Here is a 19,872-nt window from a genome sequence, read left to right as displayed (position 1 = left end):
CCTGAACTGAACCCCACAACGTCCCAAAGCTGAAACCCCAGTGGGTCCTGAGGAGACCAGACTCCAGTCAGCAGCCACAGGCAGCCAGGTGCTCAGGCAGAGCGGGAATTCCGCTTGGGGTGGGGGTGGTCGAGGAGGCGGGCTCCTCGCTCCCTGCCAGCCAATGGGAACTGCAGATCAAGCCTCACTCACGCTGCTGCTGCTGCTGCTGCTGCTGCTGCTGCTGCTGCTGCGTCGCTTCAGTCGTGTCCGACTCTGTGCGACCGCAGAGATGGCAGCCCACCAGGCTCTGCCGTCCCTGGGATTCTCCAGGCAAGAATACTGGAATGGGTTGCCATTTCCTTCTCCAATGCATGAAAGTGAAAAGTGAAAGTGAAGTCACTCAGTCGTGTCCGGAAATATTGCCAATATCCAAAACTTCTCCAAAATAGTTAAGGAATAATTAACTTGAAACTGTATAGAATGAAACGTAGTCACCAAATTCTCTCAAATTTATTAACAGACATTTAAAATTTGAAACTATCAAAATTGTGGACATGAACATAGAAAATCTACATGACCCTGGGTTTGGCCTGTATATCATGAGCTTTGAGTTTTAACACACGAGCTGTCAGTCTACAAAAGAAAAATATTGTGGACTTTATAGAAATAAAGATGTCTATTCTGAAAGACCTCATTCAGAAAATCAAAATACAAGCCACAAACTGGAAGAAAAATATTTGAAAAATTCTGATACAGGATTTGGACACAAAATAGAGAAAGACCTCTTGAACAACCCTATAAACAACAAGTAAAGATCTGAAGAGACACACAGCCAAAAAAAAGTTATACAGATAGTACAAAACAGAAACACACTCAACATCATACACCATACACCATTAGGGAATTACAAATTAAAGTCACAAGCTATCACACTACACATATTAGGGCTGCTAAACTCTAAATATATGACAATACCAATTGCTGGAGGCTGAGGAATAGCAGGAACGCTCCCTCACTGCTGGTGGGATGCATGCATAGCCACCTTGTAACACAGTTGGGCAGTTTTCTCTAAAGCTAAGCACACCTCACCTTGAGAGCCAACAATCGTACTTCCAGTATTTAGGAAACTGCTTTGAAAAATCCATGCCCAAACGCAAACAAAGATGAACTTAGGCACAGCAGCACTACCCATAATAGTTAAAAGTAATCAGGGTATCCTTCAATAGATGAATGCATAATCAAATTGGGGTATATCCATGTCAAAGCAAGTAGAACATGCCACCCCAAAATATGCCTCTCTGCTGTGAGGATTGCTTAAGTCCACTTCCATGAAAAAAGAAAAAAAAAAAAGAGGACTCTCAGTAAACTAAGTAGCAATTGCCGTTTTGTGATGGACATTTACAACAGAGAAATCTCTTCATTTAAGGGTTGTCCCTGTTTGCACCAGAAATAAAAGGACAATTAAAACTCAAGTAACTTATCAATGGAGAGGTCCCGACTTAAATCTATAAACAATCATACCCTTCTTTACTGTGTTTTGTGTAATTACCTTCCATAATGGGCTTCTCCCATCCTTCAGGGTCTTGTTTTTAGCTGAAGATAGCTTTTAAGGTGATGACTTTGGACATTTCAGGGAGTGACTCAGGTTTATTTGGTAGCTCCCCTGTATACAGAAGCTATTTGTTGTTTTAGTCACTAAGTCATGTTCACCTCCTTGCAACACCACAGACTATAGCCAGGCTCCTCTGTCCATGGGATTCCCCAGGCAAGAATACTGGAGTGGGTTGCCATTTCCTTCTCCAGGGGATCTTCCCAACCCAGGGGTCAAACCCAAGTCTCCTGTATTACAGGCAGATTCTTTACCACAAAGCCACCAGGGAAGCATAGAGGAGGTATGCCTCTGTTTTTTCTCCTGGTGATTTGTCTTGTATTATGGAAGGGCAGAGTGAAAATTGTTTTTCCTCCCATACACATGCAATGGAGTATTACTCATCAGTAGTAAGGAATGAACCACCAGACCTTGAAAAGCATGGTTAACTCTCACATGCTATCACTCAGTGAAAGAATACAGTCTGGGGTATGACCTCATTTATGACATTCTAGGAAAAGCACAGCTACACAGATGATAAGCAGATCCTCTGCTGAAGGGGCTGAAGTATTCCCTGTGATGCTTTAGGATGGACCCCTGTCACTATGCATTTGTCTACGCTAACGATTTGTATAGCCCAAAGGATCAAACAATCTACTCAAGTATAGTTATTCAGGGTGTAGGAGAGTCGCAGAACAGAATACAAAATGCAATAAAACCTAACCACATTAGAAATGCACTGAAAAGATATCTCACTGTAGGAGATGGGGCGAAATGTGTTGACTTTGGAAATGAATGAATAGATACACAAAAGGCAAAATGGCCTGCACATAAACACTGGGCTTCATTTTATACAGATCTTTCCAGAGTGCTGCTGCTGCCAAGTCACTTCAGTCGTGTCCGACTCTGTGCAACCCCAGAGACAGCAGCCCACCCGGCTCCGCCATCCCTGGGACTCTCCAGGCAAGAACACTGGAGTGGGTTCCCATTTCCTTCTCCAATGCATGAAAGCAAAAAGTGAAAGTGAAGTCGCTCAGTCGTGTCCGACTCCTAGCTACCCCATGGACTGCAGCCCAACAGGCCCCTCTGTCCATGGGATTTTCCAGGCAAGAGTACTGGAGTGGGGTGCCATTGCCTTCTCCGTTCCAGAGTGCAGTAGCTAGCAATTCTGAGACCACTGTACACGTTATCTGAAGAGGAGAAAAGACCTGACAAATGCAAATGGTGGGGGCCAGGCTCCTCGCTGCAGGAGTGGGAAGTTACAGATAAACAAAGAACAAGAGAACGAAGCTGAGCCCCTGACCACCACTCCTTATGGCTCTGAGTTGTGTCCAACAGGACCACCATCACCTGCACATAGGTGCTATAACCAACCTGCCCCCTCCTGGCCTTTCCCCTTCCTCCCTGCAATGATTCCAGTGACATTTCCAGCCTGTACCCCTCTCCTAGGCCAGGTGCATCTGTCCATCCACAGCCTCCCCATCTCATCCTGGGGACTAACAGGCCCCTCAAGGACTGAGATCCTGCTGCTTCCCACGCCCAGAAGGCAGCCCCAACTTCTCCAGCTGGCTGAGCCCAGACACCTGGTATAACCAAGCAGGAGCCAATGGGGCCCTCCCAGAACAGACCCCGTCCCGTATCCTCTGCTGTAACTCCTCTCTGAAGTATGGAGACAACAGTATCTGAGGCACATTCAGGGAGTTGTGTAACAGCTGCTAAAAGCCCAACTGAGTGGAAGAAGTTAACTACTTGATGAGCATGAACACGTCACCCCCAGAGTGTCCAGTGCCTGAGAATTTGTGAGGTTAGCCGCCTGTTACCTCACCAACCAGAGAACCGTGCACCAGCAGTTCTCTGTCACCCCCTCCCTCATGTGGCCCGTAATACTGCTTTCCTGAAGCCCTTCGGGGATTTCAGGGTTTAGAGCACGAGTTACCTGTCTCCACGTATTGGTGCCTTTACAGTTAATGCTGCACTTTCCTTTACTGCACCTGGTGTCAGACGACTGGCTTTACTGCTCTCAGGTGTGTGGACTCAAGTTTGGTTCAGAAACACAGAAGCCTCCCAGGTTCCCAGTTCCTTGTGCCCCAGGGACTGTCAGCTCCTTCTCCAGGGCATATGGCCAATCCCCACACTAATTCCACTCTACACCCACAGCCCTGGCCCAAGCCTAATCCCTCCATCAGGCCCTACAAAGCTTCCTGCCCTCACGGTGCGTCTCACATCCCACCCAACATGGTCTTTCTGAAGCCTGAACAAGACCATGCCCCACTCCTCCCTGTGATTCCCCTCACCTGATGAAGCCAGGCATGATCTGTTCCAGGTGACTCCAGGATCCTGATTCTCTCCAGACGCCACGAGTGTGGCCGCTGTCTGTGCCCGCCTATATGGGCCTGTGGTGATCTCCTAAAATAAGGGTTATTTTATATACAGATAATGGGGTAAATGGTGGCCCCAAAAGATGTGTCCCCCAAAACACGGGAACAGGGCCATATCTGGGAAAAGGGTCTTTGTAGATAATAGTTAAGGATCTCAAGGTAAGGTCATCTAGGGTTAGGGTGACCTTCAATCCAACTGCCAGAGTCCTTATAAGAGATGAAAGAGGACACAGATGAGAAGCCTTGTGAAGATGGAGGCAGAGGTGGGAAGGATGGGGCCACAAGCCCCGGGACCCCTGGAGCCCCAAAGCTGGAGAAGGCAGGAAGGCTCCTATCCTGGAGCCTCTGGAGGGACCTCAGCCCTTGATCTCAGGTGTCTGGTTTCCAGTACTGGGGGAGGATGAACTCCTGCTGCTTTAAATCACCCAACATGTGGTTGTTTGTTAGAGAAGCCACAGAGAACTCACACAGGCCCTGCTCTGTAGGATCCTAGAAGTGTGGGTCTCATTAAAGGAGGATGGAGGCTGGATTACAGAACCCTTAGAGTCAGAACTGGGCCCTCATAAATGATAAAGCAGTGATTGGACCCCAAAATGTTGAAGGGTCAAGTCTGAACCCTTTTCCTAGGGGTACTGGCTGCACATGCCTCCCCAGGTTCTTACACCTGTATGTGGCATAGTTAAGTATCTAGTCCTGACTGAGGACATTTAATGTCACTGTTCACATTGCTCAATAAGAACCCACCAGTTACACAGGTGAAAACCCAACTAGGATGCTTGCTACACGAATGAGCAATTCTGAAGATGGTCGGGGGTGGGGACTTATGTGCAGACAGCAGGCCTTCCATCCTCCCACCCCTCCTCCACACTGCCGACCCCCTTCTCCACACTCCTGACCCCCTCCTCTACCCTCCCAACCCCCCAACTCTAACCCTAAATCCTAACCCTAACCTTAACCCTAAACCCTAACCCCTAACGCTTCAGTCATGTTTGATTCTGTGGACCCTGTGGTCTGTAGCCTGCCAGGCTCTTCTGTCCATAGTATTTCAGGGAAGAATACTGAAGTGGGTTGCCATGCCCTCCTCCAGTGCGTCTTCCCCACCCAGGGATTGAACTTACTTCTCCTGCATTGGCAGACAGGCTCTTTACATCTAATCTGGCCTGGGAAACCCGTTCTTTTTGATATATTCCTCCAGAATTTCCTAAGAGCCATGCGACTGAACTGAACAGATAGGGATGCTGAGCATTTTTCATGTGTCTAATGGCAATCTGTATGTGTTCCTCAAAGAAATCTCGTTTCTTTGGCACCAGAAGCATAAAGTCACAATCAATTCAGTGACTGCTTCATTGCCTTTGACTGTGTGGATCACATTGTGGAAAATTCTTACACAGCCAAAAATACATAAACAAATGAAAAAGTAAAAAGAAAGTAAATAGGTTCTAAACTAAGGACAGTTTACCCCTTAGAGGTAAAAGGAGAAAAAAATGGGAAGCTTACAACTGAGGTGAGCCAAGAACATGGTGGTTTACTCAACTAAAATTGGCCTTAATGCCAAACTACACATGCAGCACAGCTACTTAATCTAGCACCAAATCCATCTTATGACAGCATTATTAAACACCAACATGAGATGCCCAGTTATAGGATCTAGCTAGATTCCCCTTGAGCAGACATAGAGGACTCTCTGAGAAGACTGCACCGAAAGATATGACTCCAAAGAACCTGTTGCATGCTGTTACATGCTCAGACATGGTTGTTTTGATTGCAGGCTTCAAAACAGTTTCTGGGCACTGGAGGCCCCTTGTTTTTCTACTCATAATTTTAATCAAGTCAGCATATTAAAGACAGCTGTATCCAAGACACCTTCCCCCAGCTGCCTGTTGGCATCATGTCTAGGAGTCAACTGCACAACTCACAAGCTTGTTGTTAAGCTGCCCAGTGCAAACCAACAATCCCACCAAGCAGTGCCTTCCCTGCCAGATCATGTTCTCTGAAATGACAGGTCTGGAGCTGCTTGTTTGATGGAATTCAAGTGCATAAGCCAATATCTCATTTCTGGCTACAAATCAGAATCCTTACGACAATAAATGCTCCCTATTGTTTAAATGAAGCAGTCAGGACTGACCACCACCAGGATTAAGTGCCCTTTAATAGGCTAGCGTGGATTGATGAGAATTTTCATACAAAGCCTCATGAAGCTAGGACTCGTGCATCCTTGGTTTCCACTTGCATGGATTCAACCAATCATGGATCAAAAATATTCGAAAAAATTTCCAGAAAGTTCCATAAAGCAAAACTTGAATTTGCCACTTGCTGATAACTATTTACAATGCACTCACATTGTGTTAGGCACTCTAAGTTATCTAGAGATGATTTAAAGTATGGGAGGACATGCGCAGGTTAAACACAAACATTACATGCTTTTAAGAGACTTGAGCATCCATGGATTTTGGTATCTGCAGGGTGTCATGGAACTAATTCCCTGTGGGCACCAAGGGATGACCGTACAGTCCCTGAACCTACCTGACCACCCTGAGAAAAAGGAGCTTAGAAAATGCTGCTCCAGATATGAAAATCAGTGTGAAAACAAGTGGAAACTGGAAATAATTACACAAAAGAAAACACACAGGAAGATGTTGCTAACATGAAAGCCTTTGTTTTTAATTTGGTTGATACACATTTGACAAAATATTTTAGAATAAAACAATCCATAAACAGGCACCAAGTACTTACAGTAACAACTGTGAAAAACACAGAACTGACGTATTTCTTAAACAGTAATGTTTATTTATAAAACTTTTTGTGGTGAATCTGGAAGACTTTCAGTTCTGCTCACGACCTTGGTCTGAAGCCCCAAAAGATGGTGCGTAAGGCCCAGGAGGAGGTGCAACTCGTACCACATTTGGCAAGTAAGGGTCACCTGTGGGTATGAGCCCACAGGGAAGGGAAGGGCCAGAGCCGGGGTAGGGTACAGAATGGAAGACCCCAAAGGAATCAACTAAGGACAAGACCTAAAATCACACCCGTTTCTGTTTCCTACAGGAGAAGACTGCAAACTATATTTTAAACTGACTCAATTTCCCCTCTTTTAGCAGAAAATCGGCAACCCTGAGACTCCAAACTTCCATGACATAAAAGCTAATAAACACCTAAAAGTGGTTCAAGATTAATAAACTAATATTTTATGACCAAATAGAAACTTTAAAATAACTTTTATGATCTGAAAACACACTTAAGAGAACAAAACTTCTCAGAATTTTCATGCCTAATTTCCATTGTCCAAAATTAGTTGCACAAAAAAGATTTAACTAGACATTTCCAACTGGGTACGACTTAGTCTTGTTATACAGAACACCTACCTCTTCCTATTACTCAAATATACTAAAGAAATTAGAGAAATTTTACCCATATGGAATATACAATATGCATTTATTGACTTATACAACAGCCACATAAACAAGAGACCAAGAAAAAAATAACACTTATTCTTTGTAACACCACTGAGACAAACACAGTACACCACAAACATCAGCATCTACTGGCCCAACTAGGCTTTCTAACCGATACTTTCAACAAATGGGTTCAACAGACAACTCTGTACAGCACATATCCACATCATGTTTAAAAATCAAATTTGCTGCTCCTCCAGTGGAGGTTCCAGAGCTTCCATCAGCTTTTTATTTGCTTCCTCATTATGCCGGCTTTGACAATGAGTTAAATGTTTCTTAAAGCCTCTTGGGAAATTTGATTCAAAATTACAACGTGGACATTTAAGCAAACTTTGCCCATGAGCAGCTACATGATTTTTAAGGAGAGATTCTAAAAGAAAAGCTTTTCCACAAATTGTACATTTGTAAGGACTATGGACATTATGCTTGTTAACCAAATGATGCAAAACAGCACCTTTTTTCATAGCACGACAGCAACAAATTTTGCAATAATACTTTCCTTTTCCACGCTTCATGTATTTTGCAATCTCTTCTTCAGAGATAAAAGCCTCTTTTTCTTCAGTAAACTGCAATACATTTTTGGACTGCTCTGGACTAGTAATGTCCATTTTGTTCTCTTTACTAAAATCAATAGATTCCACATCAACCTGCTCTTGGTCACTGCTGGATTCTTGGCCCTTACCATCTACTGCATCCAAATCTGCTTTGATACACTCACTGCTACTAAGCTCAGCGTCAGAGTTCTCTTGGTTGTCTTTCTTGAGCTTCTTTGAGGAAGGAAATAAAGTGTCTTCGAAGAGTTTCTTAGGTGTAGCCATTAGTTCTTCCTGAACTAAAACATCACACTTTTGATCATCAATGGCATCTGCCTGTGGTTCATCACCAAGCTCAACTACCTTTTGAGACTCCGAGAAGATGGCAGACTTTGGAAGTTCAGGGAAAAGGGCATGCTTCCGGGGCTCTGGAAAAAGAGCACGTTTTCGTGGTTCAGGAGAAGCAGGAGGGGCGGTTTTGGTAGGCTCAGAAAACAGGGAAGGCTTTCTAGGCTCAGTACTGACAGAGAGAACAGGCTTCCAGATATCAGAGGCTGCTTTTGGGGACTCAGATGGCCCAGAAGGACCTGGTTTCCGTATCTCAGGGAAGACAGGTTTCTGAGGTTCGATGAAAAAGGAAGACTTCCAGAGATCAGGGGAACCACCACGGGAACTTTTCTGGGACTCAGGATAATCAACTGAAGCAGGAGATGTTTTCCGCTGATCAGGAGAAAACTTCCAAATCTCTGGAGACCCTGAGGGCTTTCTGAGCTCTGGAGATCCTGCTGGACTCCGGATCTCTGGGGACAGTGTTGGGCCAGGTTTGCGAAGCTCAGGAGACTCTGGAGGAACTGTCTTCCAGTGTTCAGGTGACAAGGTGGTAGTGGTCTTTCGCAGCTCTGGTGGGCCAGACTTCCAGGACTCAGGAGACGCAGGAGGAGATTTCCAGGAACCAGACGAGACTGATGAAGACTTCCAGGAGGCGGAGGACACGGATGGAGTCGGTTTCCAAGGTCCAGGAGACACAGATGGAGCAGGTTTAGCTGGCTTCCAAGGTCCTGATGCTGCTGACGGACTGGATTTCCAAGACCTGGGGGATCCAGGTGGCCCTGGCTTCCAAGAGCCTGGTGACACAGATGGGGCTGGCCTCCGAGGCTCTGAGGAGACAGCAGAGAACAGCTTCCAAGGTTCAGGAGACACTGATGGGGACAGCTTCCTCGGCTCAGGGGAGACAGTCTGGGCTGGCTTCCGAGACTCCGGAGATGCAGTTGGGGACGGTCCCCAAGGTTCTGGGGAGGCAGCTAGTACTGGTGACTCGGGGGATGGGGCGGAAGGCGGCACCAATGTTTCTGGGAAATGGGAGTGTTTCTGGGGTTTGGGATTAGTCAGAGTGGCCTTTATTGGCTCAGGAGACACAGGAGCAAGTTTCTGTGGTTCTGGAGAAGGAACAGGGACTAGTTTCTGAGATTCAGAAACGAGAGGGGCTGGTTTTGGAAGTTCAGGAGAAGAGACAGGGGCCGGTTTTGGAGGCTCAGGAGAAGGAAGAGAAGGTGTCTGTGGCTCAGGAGAAACAACAGGGCCAGGCTTCTGAGAGTCCAGGGAAGGAAGAGGAGCTGGTTCTGGTGATTCTGGAGACGCAACTGGGCCAAGTTTCTGTGTTTCTATAGAAAGGGCAGGGGCAGGCTTCAGGAGCTCTGCTGAACTGGAGGCTGTTTTCTGGTGTTCAGGAAGAGGGGGACTTTTCACAGGTTCTCCTTCTTTGTTGAACTGATTTTTTGGTTTCTCATTCCATTTCTCTGCAGCAGAATGTTTAGACGTGATGTGATAGTATACATTAGAGTACATCTTGCTGGTGAAAAAGCATTTATGGCAGTGAAACAGCTTTGCACTTTTCTGGTAAAATATCATTTTACCTAACCCACCGGCATCCATTTCATCACAAAATTCTGGATGGATGGTACCCATGTGGATTTGTACGTTTTCATAGTCTGTGCCTCTGAAATTGCAGTGGTCACACTCCAAGCGTGCCGACGTCTTACGAAGCTCCTGGAATACTTCCATTTTTCTAACATACACGATTTTATTCTTTAAAAACAGTGCTGCGACGAAGGAGAAATAAATGAATGATTTTCAGGGATCATAATTTGAATGAAATGCTATTTCTAGTCCATTCTATACTTGAAAAATTTTAAGTCTAGAATGGCACATGCATTTATTATAAATATCTCTATAAAGACTGTGAAGAGAAGGGGAAAATATAACTAATTTTTTTAACCAAGTCCCAGGAACTCTGCTATTTTTACATATATCGTCTCATTTAATCCTAACAATATGACTCCAATATTATTTTCATCTACAGATGACGAACCTAATGTTCAAAGTCAATTACCCAGGTTTTAAGACTGTCAGGAACCCAAGCCTGATTCCAGAATTATCTACTGCATGTGCCTTACACTTTAATACCCTGAATCAACAAGCTGTTAGCACACAAAGGCTGAGTAAATGTCAAAGTTAAAGCTAGGCTATTCAGGCAGAGCAAGAAACTTTAGACCCACTTTACAAAGTGCTTGTTAAACTAAATCTAACTGTGAAAAGACAACTTTTAAAAAAAAAAGACAACTTATCTTGTAATGCTTTATCCATCCTAATGTGTTTTTATCCATTCATTTAATGAATTAATTATTTCGTGCCCTATGCTCTTCTAGGTGTTTGGGTTTTAGGGGTGTCTTACAATGTGGTACTTATATCAGTTGAGAAGATACGAATGTGGAAGACAACACAGAGAAGGCTCTCAGCAGAGACCTTAAAGGCTGTGAGGGGGTTTGCCAAAACAGCAATTCAGATGGAGGACACCCTTGAGGCAACTTGTTTGCCAGAAAACAGGACTTTTAAACTTTTAAGCTAATCTTCTTAGGCAGTAAAAGTTAAGAAAAACTCACATACTCATTCATGCGGACAAGACATTCACAGTATCACTTCCCAGGGGTTGTCACTGTACTTACGTATCACTAAAGAGAAGTTCTATGTTTACAAAAGGGCACGAATACATTCTATACAAATGAGGTATTAAACATTTTTCTGCAATGAGCTTCCATTTAAAGAAGAGAAGTCTGTGGCTCAGGAGAAACAACAGGGCCAGATCGCAAGGAAGTGAGAGGAACGTGTTTTGGTGACTCTAAGAGCAACTGGACCAAGTTTCTATTTCTACAGTAAGAGCACATACAGGCTTCTGCTGAATTAGAAGGCATTTCCTAGGGTATCTTTACACACAGGCTAAGCACTGAAATTCCTTATACAGATCTTTGAATGTGAGGGTATTTTTGTAGGGGAAATTCCTAGAAATGTTTCGAAGGCTATTTGCAACTGAAACTAATGTTTCACCAAACTCTCAAAAATCTGCAGCACTATTACATACCTTACATACCAAGTGCGTCTATGTGAGGGATAATTCAAGAATTCCCAATTCCCTCATCACCAGAGGATCATTACACTTCAAACCCTTGCTACTCCTTAGGTGAAAACTGACATCTCACTATTGTTTTAACGTTCTTTAATGAGAAAGACTGAGTATCCTCCCTTTTTATCAGCCACGTGTATATCTTTTTTCTAGGATGTACTTTATGCATTTTTTTAATTATTTGTAAATAGTCTTTGTATATAAAAGAAGTCAGTCATTTTATAGAAACTACCCTCTCAATTTACCATTTGTCTCTTGACTTTGACTTTTTTTTCCCCCTAAACTACATATTGGGTTGGCCAAAAAGTTCATTCAGGTTTTCCGTAACATATCATGGGAAAATCCAAAAGAACTTTTTGACCAATTGGTTTACACAAAAATTAAAAATTTAAAACTGTTTCTCTTATGACTGTGTTTTAAATTATGCCTTCTCAAATACTTTTTTAATAACTCAGTATTTTTCCTATGATAATGATAACTTCATTCTCTTCTTACATATTTGTATCTTTAATTCTCTGGTATCCAGCCTGTTTTTGACCCCAAATGGATAGTTTTCATCTCAACATTGATTACACATGTAATCAACGACATAATGTTCTTTTCCTGAGATGCAGCATTCTATTTAGCAATTACTAAGTTTTGTGATTCTATTCTGGACTCTATTCTATTCTCCACCAGTTATATCAGGTATGCCCTTCTTAGCATGGATCCAACAACTGCTAAACCAGATTCTGTAACTAACACAATTAATACATGTTCATATACCACTATCAATATGGGTATGTATGCTTTTAACGTTTTTCCTTAAAAACTCTAAGCACTTTTTAAAAATGCACTCATCATAAAATATTCGCTTATATGTTAGAAAGTGAAAAATGTTAAAAGCACACAAAAATATATGCAAAGCAATGCTACTAGAATATTACGGTATAAATTCAGGACAAATACTTTTAGAACAAGGAAGAAATACAGTACACCATGTTTTTTCATTAGCAGACTTACCAGTTGTCTTAGAAAAATTCTTTAAAATGGTCTTCAAAGGGCAGGCAAGTGTACATGGCTTTTTGCCTAGACCACAGAAAGCAACGTACAGTACATGAGGGACAGAGATGAGAAGTTGGACCTGAAAAAAAAAAGGAAGAGTAATCAAAACTACTTCACTGTGAAAACCTGTGCCCTCTAGAATTCCGATAATTTCTCACTATCCTGCCCCTTCCAACAGCAACAGGGGTCCAATCCAAAGCCTAGACATTAAGTTTAATAAAATGACACCAAAGATTACGGTAGCTAATATCCACGACATCGCCCTCGCTGAGTTTCGATTTAATGATCCACTATGAAATTATATACACAGAGCAAAATCCTAGGCTGGATGAATCACAAGCTAGAATCAAGACTGCCAAAGAAATATCAACCACCTCAGATATACAGATGATACTACTCTAATGGCAGAAAGCGAAGAGGAACTAAAGAGTTTCTTGATGAGGGTGAAAGAGAAGAGTGAAAAAACTGGCCTGACAACATTCAAAAAACTCAACATTCAAAAAACTAAGATCATGACATCCAGTCCCATCACTTCATGGTAAATGGAGAAAAGGTGAAAGCTGTGACAGATTTTATTTTCTTGGGCAGCAAAATCACTGCGGATGGTGAATGCAGCCATTAAAGTATTAGGCTGATGAAAAAGTGTGGTTTTGCATTGTTAAACTTTGCTGTTTGATACTGGAATACATTCTTAAATAAATGTGGTCACGATATACATCATTTTAACATGCATTTCTCACTTTATGGCTTCTTTTTGCTAATGACATTACTTGCTGTTTATTTTAGACTAGGAAAAGGATGTTAGATAAAAGGCAAATTCAAGTGGTTTTTTTATTCGAGTTCAAAATGGCTCATAAAGTGCACCAGAGACGATTCACAGTATCAGCAATGCATTTGGTCCAGAATCTGCTAACGAAAGTAGAGTGCAGTGGTAGTTCAAGAAGTTTTACCAAGGAGACAAGAGCCTTGAAGATGAGGAGTGCAGTGGCTTGCCACCAAAGTTGACAATGATCAATTGAGACGATCATCAAACCTGATCCTCTTACAACTACATGAGAAGTTGCCAGAAAACTCAACATCAACCATTCTACAGTTGTTCAGAATTTGAAGCAAATGGGAAAGGTAAAAAGGCTTGGTAAGTGGCCAGCTCATCAGCTGCACACACACACACACACACACAAAATCATCCTTTTGAAGTGTTGTCTTCTCTTATTCTATGCAACAATGATTCATTTCTCCATCAGATTATGATGTGAAACAAAAAGTAGATTTTATACAACAACCAACGATGACAAGCTCAGTGCTTGGACTGAGAAGAAGCTCCAAAGCACTTCTCAAAGCTAAACTTGCACCCAAAAAAGGTCATGGTCATCGTCTGGTGGTTTGCTGCCCGTCTGATCCACTACAGCTTTCTGAATCCCGGCAAAATCATGACACCAGAGATGTATGCTCAGCAAATCCATGAGATACACCCTGAACTGCAACACCTGCAGCTGGCGCCGGTCAACAGAAAGGGCCCAATTCTTCCCCACAACAACATCCAACCACATGTCACACAACCAACGCTTCAGAAGTGGAATGAACTGGGCTAGGAAGTTTTGCCTCATCCATCATATTCACCTGACCTCTCTCCAACAGACTACCACTATCTTCAAGCATCTCAACAACTTTTTGCAGGGAAAATGCTTCCACAACCAGCAGGAGGCAAAAATGCTTGCCAAGAATTCGCTGAATCCTGAAGCATGGATTTTTATGCTACAGGAATAAGCAAACTTTACAGGTAAGGAAATTGAAACCTAGACATTAACAACTTACTCAGGGTCAGGCAAATAGCATCTGATGAAGGACCACAATAATGTTCTGCTATCTATCCAGGTTCTTTCTCAAATACCACTTTAAAAATTAATAAACCATTCAACTTACCATTTTTAAATGCATAATCTAGTGGCATTAAGTACATTCACAATGTTGTATGGCCGTTTCCATTATCCATTTCCAAAATCATCACAAACAGAAATTCTATACCCATTCAACAATTCCCTCTTTGAGAGGAATCATAAAATATTGGGGGTTTTGTGCCGGGCTTTTTCTACTTAGCATGTATACACTGAAGCATGCATCATAATTTCATTCCAAGGATATGCAGCAGCCCACTGTATACACCACAATTTTTTCCCCACTCATCCGTTGACAGTCATGTAGATTGTTACCTCCTTTGGCTATTATGGTTGAATAAAGACTGTGCTGCACTTAGTCACTCAGTCGTGTCTGACTCCTTGCCACCCCAGGGACTGCAGCCCACCAGGCTCCAAGCAAGAATACTGGAGTGGGTTGCGATGCCCTCCTCCAGGGGATCTTCCCAACCCAGGAATCGAACCCAGGTCTCCCGTATTGCAGCCAGGTTTTTTCCTCACTGAGCCACCAGAGAAGCCCTCTTCTTGGCTACTCTGAATAAGGCTGCTATGGACACTGGTGTACAAGTACCTGGGTCTCTGCTTTCAATTCTTTGGAATTTATACCTAGGAGGGGAACTGCTGGATCATACTGGTAACTTCAAATGGTAATTTCTAAACCATTTTCCATAGCTGATAGCCGCATCATTTCACTTCCCAGACAGCAAAGCAGGACTGTTCCAATTTCTCCAGGTCCTCATCAACACTTCAGAATCTTTTTTTTTTTTTTACCAATATTAGCGAGTGTGAAGCGGTATCGCATACTGGTTTCCATTTTCACAACGCTGATAGCTAAGAGTCATCCTTCGACGTGCTTTGGGGCCATGTGCACATCTCCTCAGGAGAAATACCCACTGAAGTCCTCTGCCCACTTTTAAACGGCCTTTTGTTGCTGAGTTATCAGATACACGCCACCCCACTCCACGGGTTGCCCCCTGACTTCCAAGCGGCATTAATGACAAAGCCCACGCAGCCGAGGGGCAGAAAAAAACGCCTCCAGAACCAGGAGCTCGTGGGCCCGGGTTCCGTCGCCCCAGTGCGGTTTGAAACAAAACGTTTCCGACCTCGGGCGGGATGACGCACGGCTCCCGCCCCAAGGCCCGCGGCCCCACCCGACCTGCGGCCGCGCCTGGGGCCCTCGTCGGCGGCAGGCCCAAGCCTCCTCGGGGCAGCGGTCCGGGGACGGCCCTCCCCGCCCGCCGCGCTCCTCACCAGCGGGCCGCGGCCGGCATCCGGGCCGGAAAGGAGGGGGAAGCTCGCGGTCCCGGCGGCTCCGCCAAGGCCTGGGGCGCGGCGGCTTCCCGAATGGCGGCGAGGCGCAGGCGCGGGCTCCGGACGCGCGAACGTGCGCGCGGCCCCAGGACGGGCGGGCGCGCGCTCACACGACTTTGGCGCCGCGCCCCCCGCGCAGACCAATCAGATCGCTGGTCTCAGGCGCCCAGTGTGGAGCGCGGCGGCCCCCGGCAGCCCTCCCGCGCCCGGAAGTGACGGGCCTCCAGCCCCTGCCGCGCCCCGAAGCTCCGGGAGCAGGCGGTGCGGCCGGTCTCCCTTCCACGCACTAACACTAACCCTTTGTGCTTCCCGCGGGGTCGAGCGCCCGGCTGCTGAGTCCTGGGTTTATGTCTGCCTTTGGCCGAGTTCTTTCCCGTTGACAGCTCCTGAGTGCCCGGCCGCGACGGAGCTCCGCGAGGAGGACGGCGTCTGGCCGCTGGGTTCCGTGTGAGAACAGACGGCATCCATTACCTCAGTTGCAGGCATCTCTAGTCTATTCCTTTATTTTTTATTTTATCCTCACTTTCACGCCAAATTCTGAATATTGTCTGTTCTTTTAATTTCTGGAAATATTCTAACTTTAAATAGTAACATATTCATTCTAGGAAATTTTCAGGTTTTTGTAGCAAAATGATCCATACATTTGACCGGACTTAATAGCTTTAGAAGAAAACTTCTCGGATTTCCCTGGTGGTACAATGAGTATCTGTGCTCCCTGGTGTCTCAGCTGGTAAAAAATCCGCCTGCAGTGCGGGAGACCTGGGTTCGGATCCCTGGGTCGGGAAGATCCCCTGGAGAAGGGAACGGCTACCCACTCCAGTTTTCTGGCCTGGAGAATTCCATGGACTTAATACTCCATAGGGTCACAAAGAGTCGGACAGGACTGAGGGACTTTCACTTTAACACATAATTAAAGGCTTTAAATTTTTTCAGCTATCTTTTACCAGAGCTCTGTGGATTCCTCCCAGATGGAGGCACCTGTCTGAGCTTGAAGAGTACCTCCCTAGATTCCCTGTGCCAAACTCGAACTTCACTTGGCCATCACTGAATTTAGGATGACCAGTGAGTAAACAACTAGAAGAGATGTTTAAACCACCACACTCTCCATAAATTCAGCCCAACCCAGCACTCTCTTCTTTCTTGTTTAGAACCCAACACTGGGAACCCATGCCTGCATGTGCTCCCCTCATGTTTGTAGGCGTGAGTTAGTAAAGTGCTTGTTCTTTGGTTGGGAGCGGCCTTCTCTAGACATCGACTTTGTTACTGGCTACTTCAGATCTGAGATGGTGGTGGGGAGGGGGAGCAGAAGAAAACCAGCTACCTTGGACTGCAAGGAGATCCAACCAGTCCCTTCTGAAGGAGATCACCCCTGGGATTTCTTTGGAAGGAATGATGCTAAAGCTGAAACTCCAGTACTTTGGCCACCTCATGTGAAGAGTTGACTCATTGGAGAAGACTCTGATGCTGGGAGGGATTGGGGGCAGGAGGAGAAAGGGACGACAGAGGATGAGATGGCTGGATGGCATCACTGACTCGATGGACATTAGTTTGAGTGAACTCCGGGAGTTGGTGATGGACAGGGAGGCCTGGCGTGCTGCGATTCATGGGGTCGCAGAGAGTCAGACGCGACTGATCTGATCTGGTGGGGGGAATGGCATGGGAGGGTGGCGCTCAGGTGGGTGTCTGTGGGTCTGCTGAAGCCGGCTAAGTACCTCAGTTCTGATAAATAGTCTCATTCTTTCCAGATTATTGTCCCAACTTCCACACAGGCATTTTGTGGCTATTTCAACCCTGTGATTGTAAGATATAAATTATTTTAGCATCTGCACAGCAAGTCCCAATTCTTATGTCTATAAAGTGGGAACACTTTGGACACTGTGTTTGCTGTTTGAAAACTTTCAGTGCTATTAGAAATTGCTGCTCTGCCTACAATCCTGAATTCCTTTTCACTTTCACACTGTTGTGTGGCATTGCCAACGCAGCTTCCTCAAACCTGGCCCCTGATGAACAGTTTGTTTTAGGTGACCACAGGTAATTAGTCATTCTCCACCATAGGGCATAGGCTGCTAGATTCTCATCCCTGAATATTAGTGGAATTTTTACTCAGGGCAATGTAACTTATCGCCCCAAATTTTCTTTCTCCAAATTTCCTTACTCCCCTATTTATCAGTTTTCCTTTGAAATTCTTGGTTTTAAGCAACAGAAACCAATTCTAGCTAACTTAAGCAGAAAAAGAACTTCCTGGGAGCATCTCAAACAGCTCAGAGTCAGCTGGAAGCCCGGAGTACCAGCAGTTCTGAGGCAGGGCTTGAGGATGCATTTCTAATAAACCCCCAGGAGCTGCTGAGGCCTGGGGGGCCACTCTCTGAAAATCATCACAGCAGGGCAACAAAGTTTCTCATGCATTCAAACCAAAAGAAACAGACACAGTGACTCAGACTGCTTTAGTAACAAGACTTGTCCCTTGTCCACAGGGAGGGGAGTCCAGGGTGAGCTGCTCCAGCACTGCCACCAGGAGGCGCCCATGGCCTTTCCACCTCTGTTCTGAGTGCACAGCTTGGGCCTCCTTGGTCACTTTAGGTGATAGTTTCTGCCAATAATATTGAATGCTTCCATTTTATGTTTATGGCAAGACGACTGTGAAGAAAGTTTAACGCTGGATTATCGTTCAGTCGCCCAGTCGTGTCCGACTCTTTGTGACCCCATGGACTGCAGCACAGCCTCCCTGTCCCTCACTATCTCCCAGAGTTTGCCCAAGTTCATGCTCATTGCAGCGGTGATGCCATCCAGCCATCTCATCCTCTGACGCCCTCTTCTCCTTCTGCCCTTCGTCTTTCCCAGCATTAGGGACTTTTCCAATGAGTCGTCTGTTTGCATCAGATGACCAAAATACCGGAGCTTTAGCATCAGTCCTTGACTGGCTTGATCTCCTTGCTACAACTTTCAGGAGTCTACTCCAGCACCACAGTTCAAAGGCATCAACTGTTGGCAGAGTAGTGTCTCTACTTTTCAACACACTGTCTAGGTTTGTCATCGCTTTCCTGCCAAGAAGCAATTGTCTTCTGATTTCATGGCTGCAGTCACTGTCCGCAGTGATTTTGGAGCCCAAGAAGATGAAATTTCTCACTGCTTCCACCTTTTCCCCTTCTATTTGCTATGCAGTAATGGGGCCGGATGCCATGATTTTAGTTTTTAAAATATTTAGTCTTAAGCCAGATTATTGACAGCCTAATATATAAAAATTTTATCTTCTGAAAAGTTATTCCTTTGAGGATCTGATGAAAGCTTATATAGGCCATTCCACAGAACTGTACAATATGCTTTTTCATAATATCATGATCCCAATTTATGGAAGCTACCGATGGTCAGGACAACAATGTCACAAGAGCACACAACAGATTTTGGGTTAAGAATTCCTGATTTAGGGGGACTGATTCTGCCATTTGTGATGTGGAGGATTTGAGGAAGCCTGTGAGCTTTCTGGGGCTCCATTCCTTTTGTGGGAAAAGAAGAGCACTGAGGCCTCTGAAGCTGGGCTGGTCTGCTCTGCTCACCTCTGTGTGGCTGACGCCTGGAGAAGCGCCTGCTGTACAGAGGCACGTGGTGACCTCGTGTGTCACTCCAGCCACTTTTTCTTATTGTTAATCGAAGTATAGTTGATGTACAGTATTACATCAGTTGCGTTATCATTACAACAGTATTACATGGTACAGGTGTGAAACATAGTCATTCATAACTTTTAAAGGTTATATTCCATTCATCAGTTCAGTCGCTCAGTCGTGTCCAACTCTTTGCGACCCCATGAATCGCAGCACGCCAGGCCTCCCTGTCCATCACCAACTCCCGGAGTTTACACAAACTCATGTCCATCGAGTCATAGTTACTATCAAATACTGGTTATATTCCTTGTGCTATACAATATGTCCTTGTAGCTTAAATGTTTGTACACCATAGTTGGCACCTCTTAACCCACTAGCCCTATCTTGCCCCTCCTTCCTCTGCGCTCCCCACTGGTAACTACTAAACTGTTCTCTGTATCTGTGAGTCGTTTTTGTTGTTGTTTTACTCACTAGTTTTCTGTTTTAGGTCCTATATGTAAGTGATGTCATATAGTGTTTACCTTTGAGTTATTTCACTTAACACGATGCCCTTGAAGTCCATCCATGCTGCTGCAAATGGAAACATTTCCTCTTTGTGGCTGAGCAGATTCCACTGTA

General features: G+C 44.8%; 1 protein-coding gene across 2 annotated transcripts; it reads right to left on the bottom strand.

Annotated features, from left to right (window-relative positions):
• Window positions 1-6,588: 6,588 nt before the first annotated feature.
• CHAMP1 (chromosome alignment maintaining phosphoprotein 1) lies at window positions 6,589-15,734 on the bottom strand. Of its 2 annotated transcripts, none has more exons than XM_086328745.1 (3): window positions 15,501-15,734; window positions 12,390-12,510; window positions 6,589-10,029 (listed from the first exon to the last, which is right to left on the bottom strand). In XM_086328745.1, exon 3 carries the CDS (start codon window positions 9,989-9,991, stop codon window positions 7,577-7,579), a length of 2,415 nt encoding a protein of 804 aa, XP_086184871.1. In that variant the 5' UTR covers window positions 9,992-10,029; window positions 12,390-12,510; window positions 15,501-15,734; the 3' UTR covers window positions 6,589-7,576. The 2 variants fall into 2 exon arrangements, with proteins under 2 accessions (XP_086184871.1, XP_086184870.1); XM_086328744.1 differs by having other exon boundaries at window positions 15,596-15,734.
• Window positions 15,735-19,872: the final 4,138 nt, after the last annotated feature.

This window comes from Bos grunniens, chromosome 12 (genome assembly GCF_055505025.1).
Source record: "Bos grunniens cultivar Pamir isolate PY7600 chromosome 12, Bosgru_T2T1.0, whole genome shotgun sequence".
Lineage (NCBI taxonomy): Eukaryota > Metazoa > Chordata > Mammalia > Artiodactyla > Bovidae > Bos > Bos grunniens.
The sequence above is the reverse complement of the archived record's forward strand: the minus strand, read 5'-3'. Positions and strand labels throughout refer to the sequence as shown.

Bases quoted from the DNA above. Each gene is read 5' to 3' on its own strand.
- CHAMP1 (XM_086328745.1), bottom strand. From the start codon at position 9,991: ATGGAAGTATTCCAGGAGCTTCGTAAGACGTCGGCACGCTTGGAGTGT.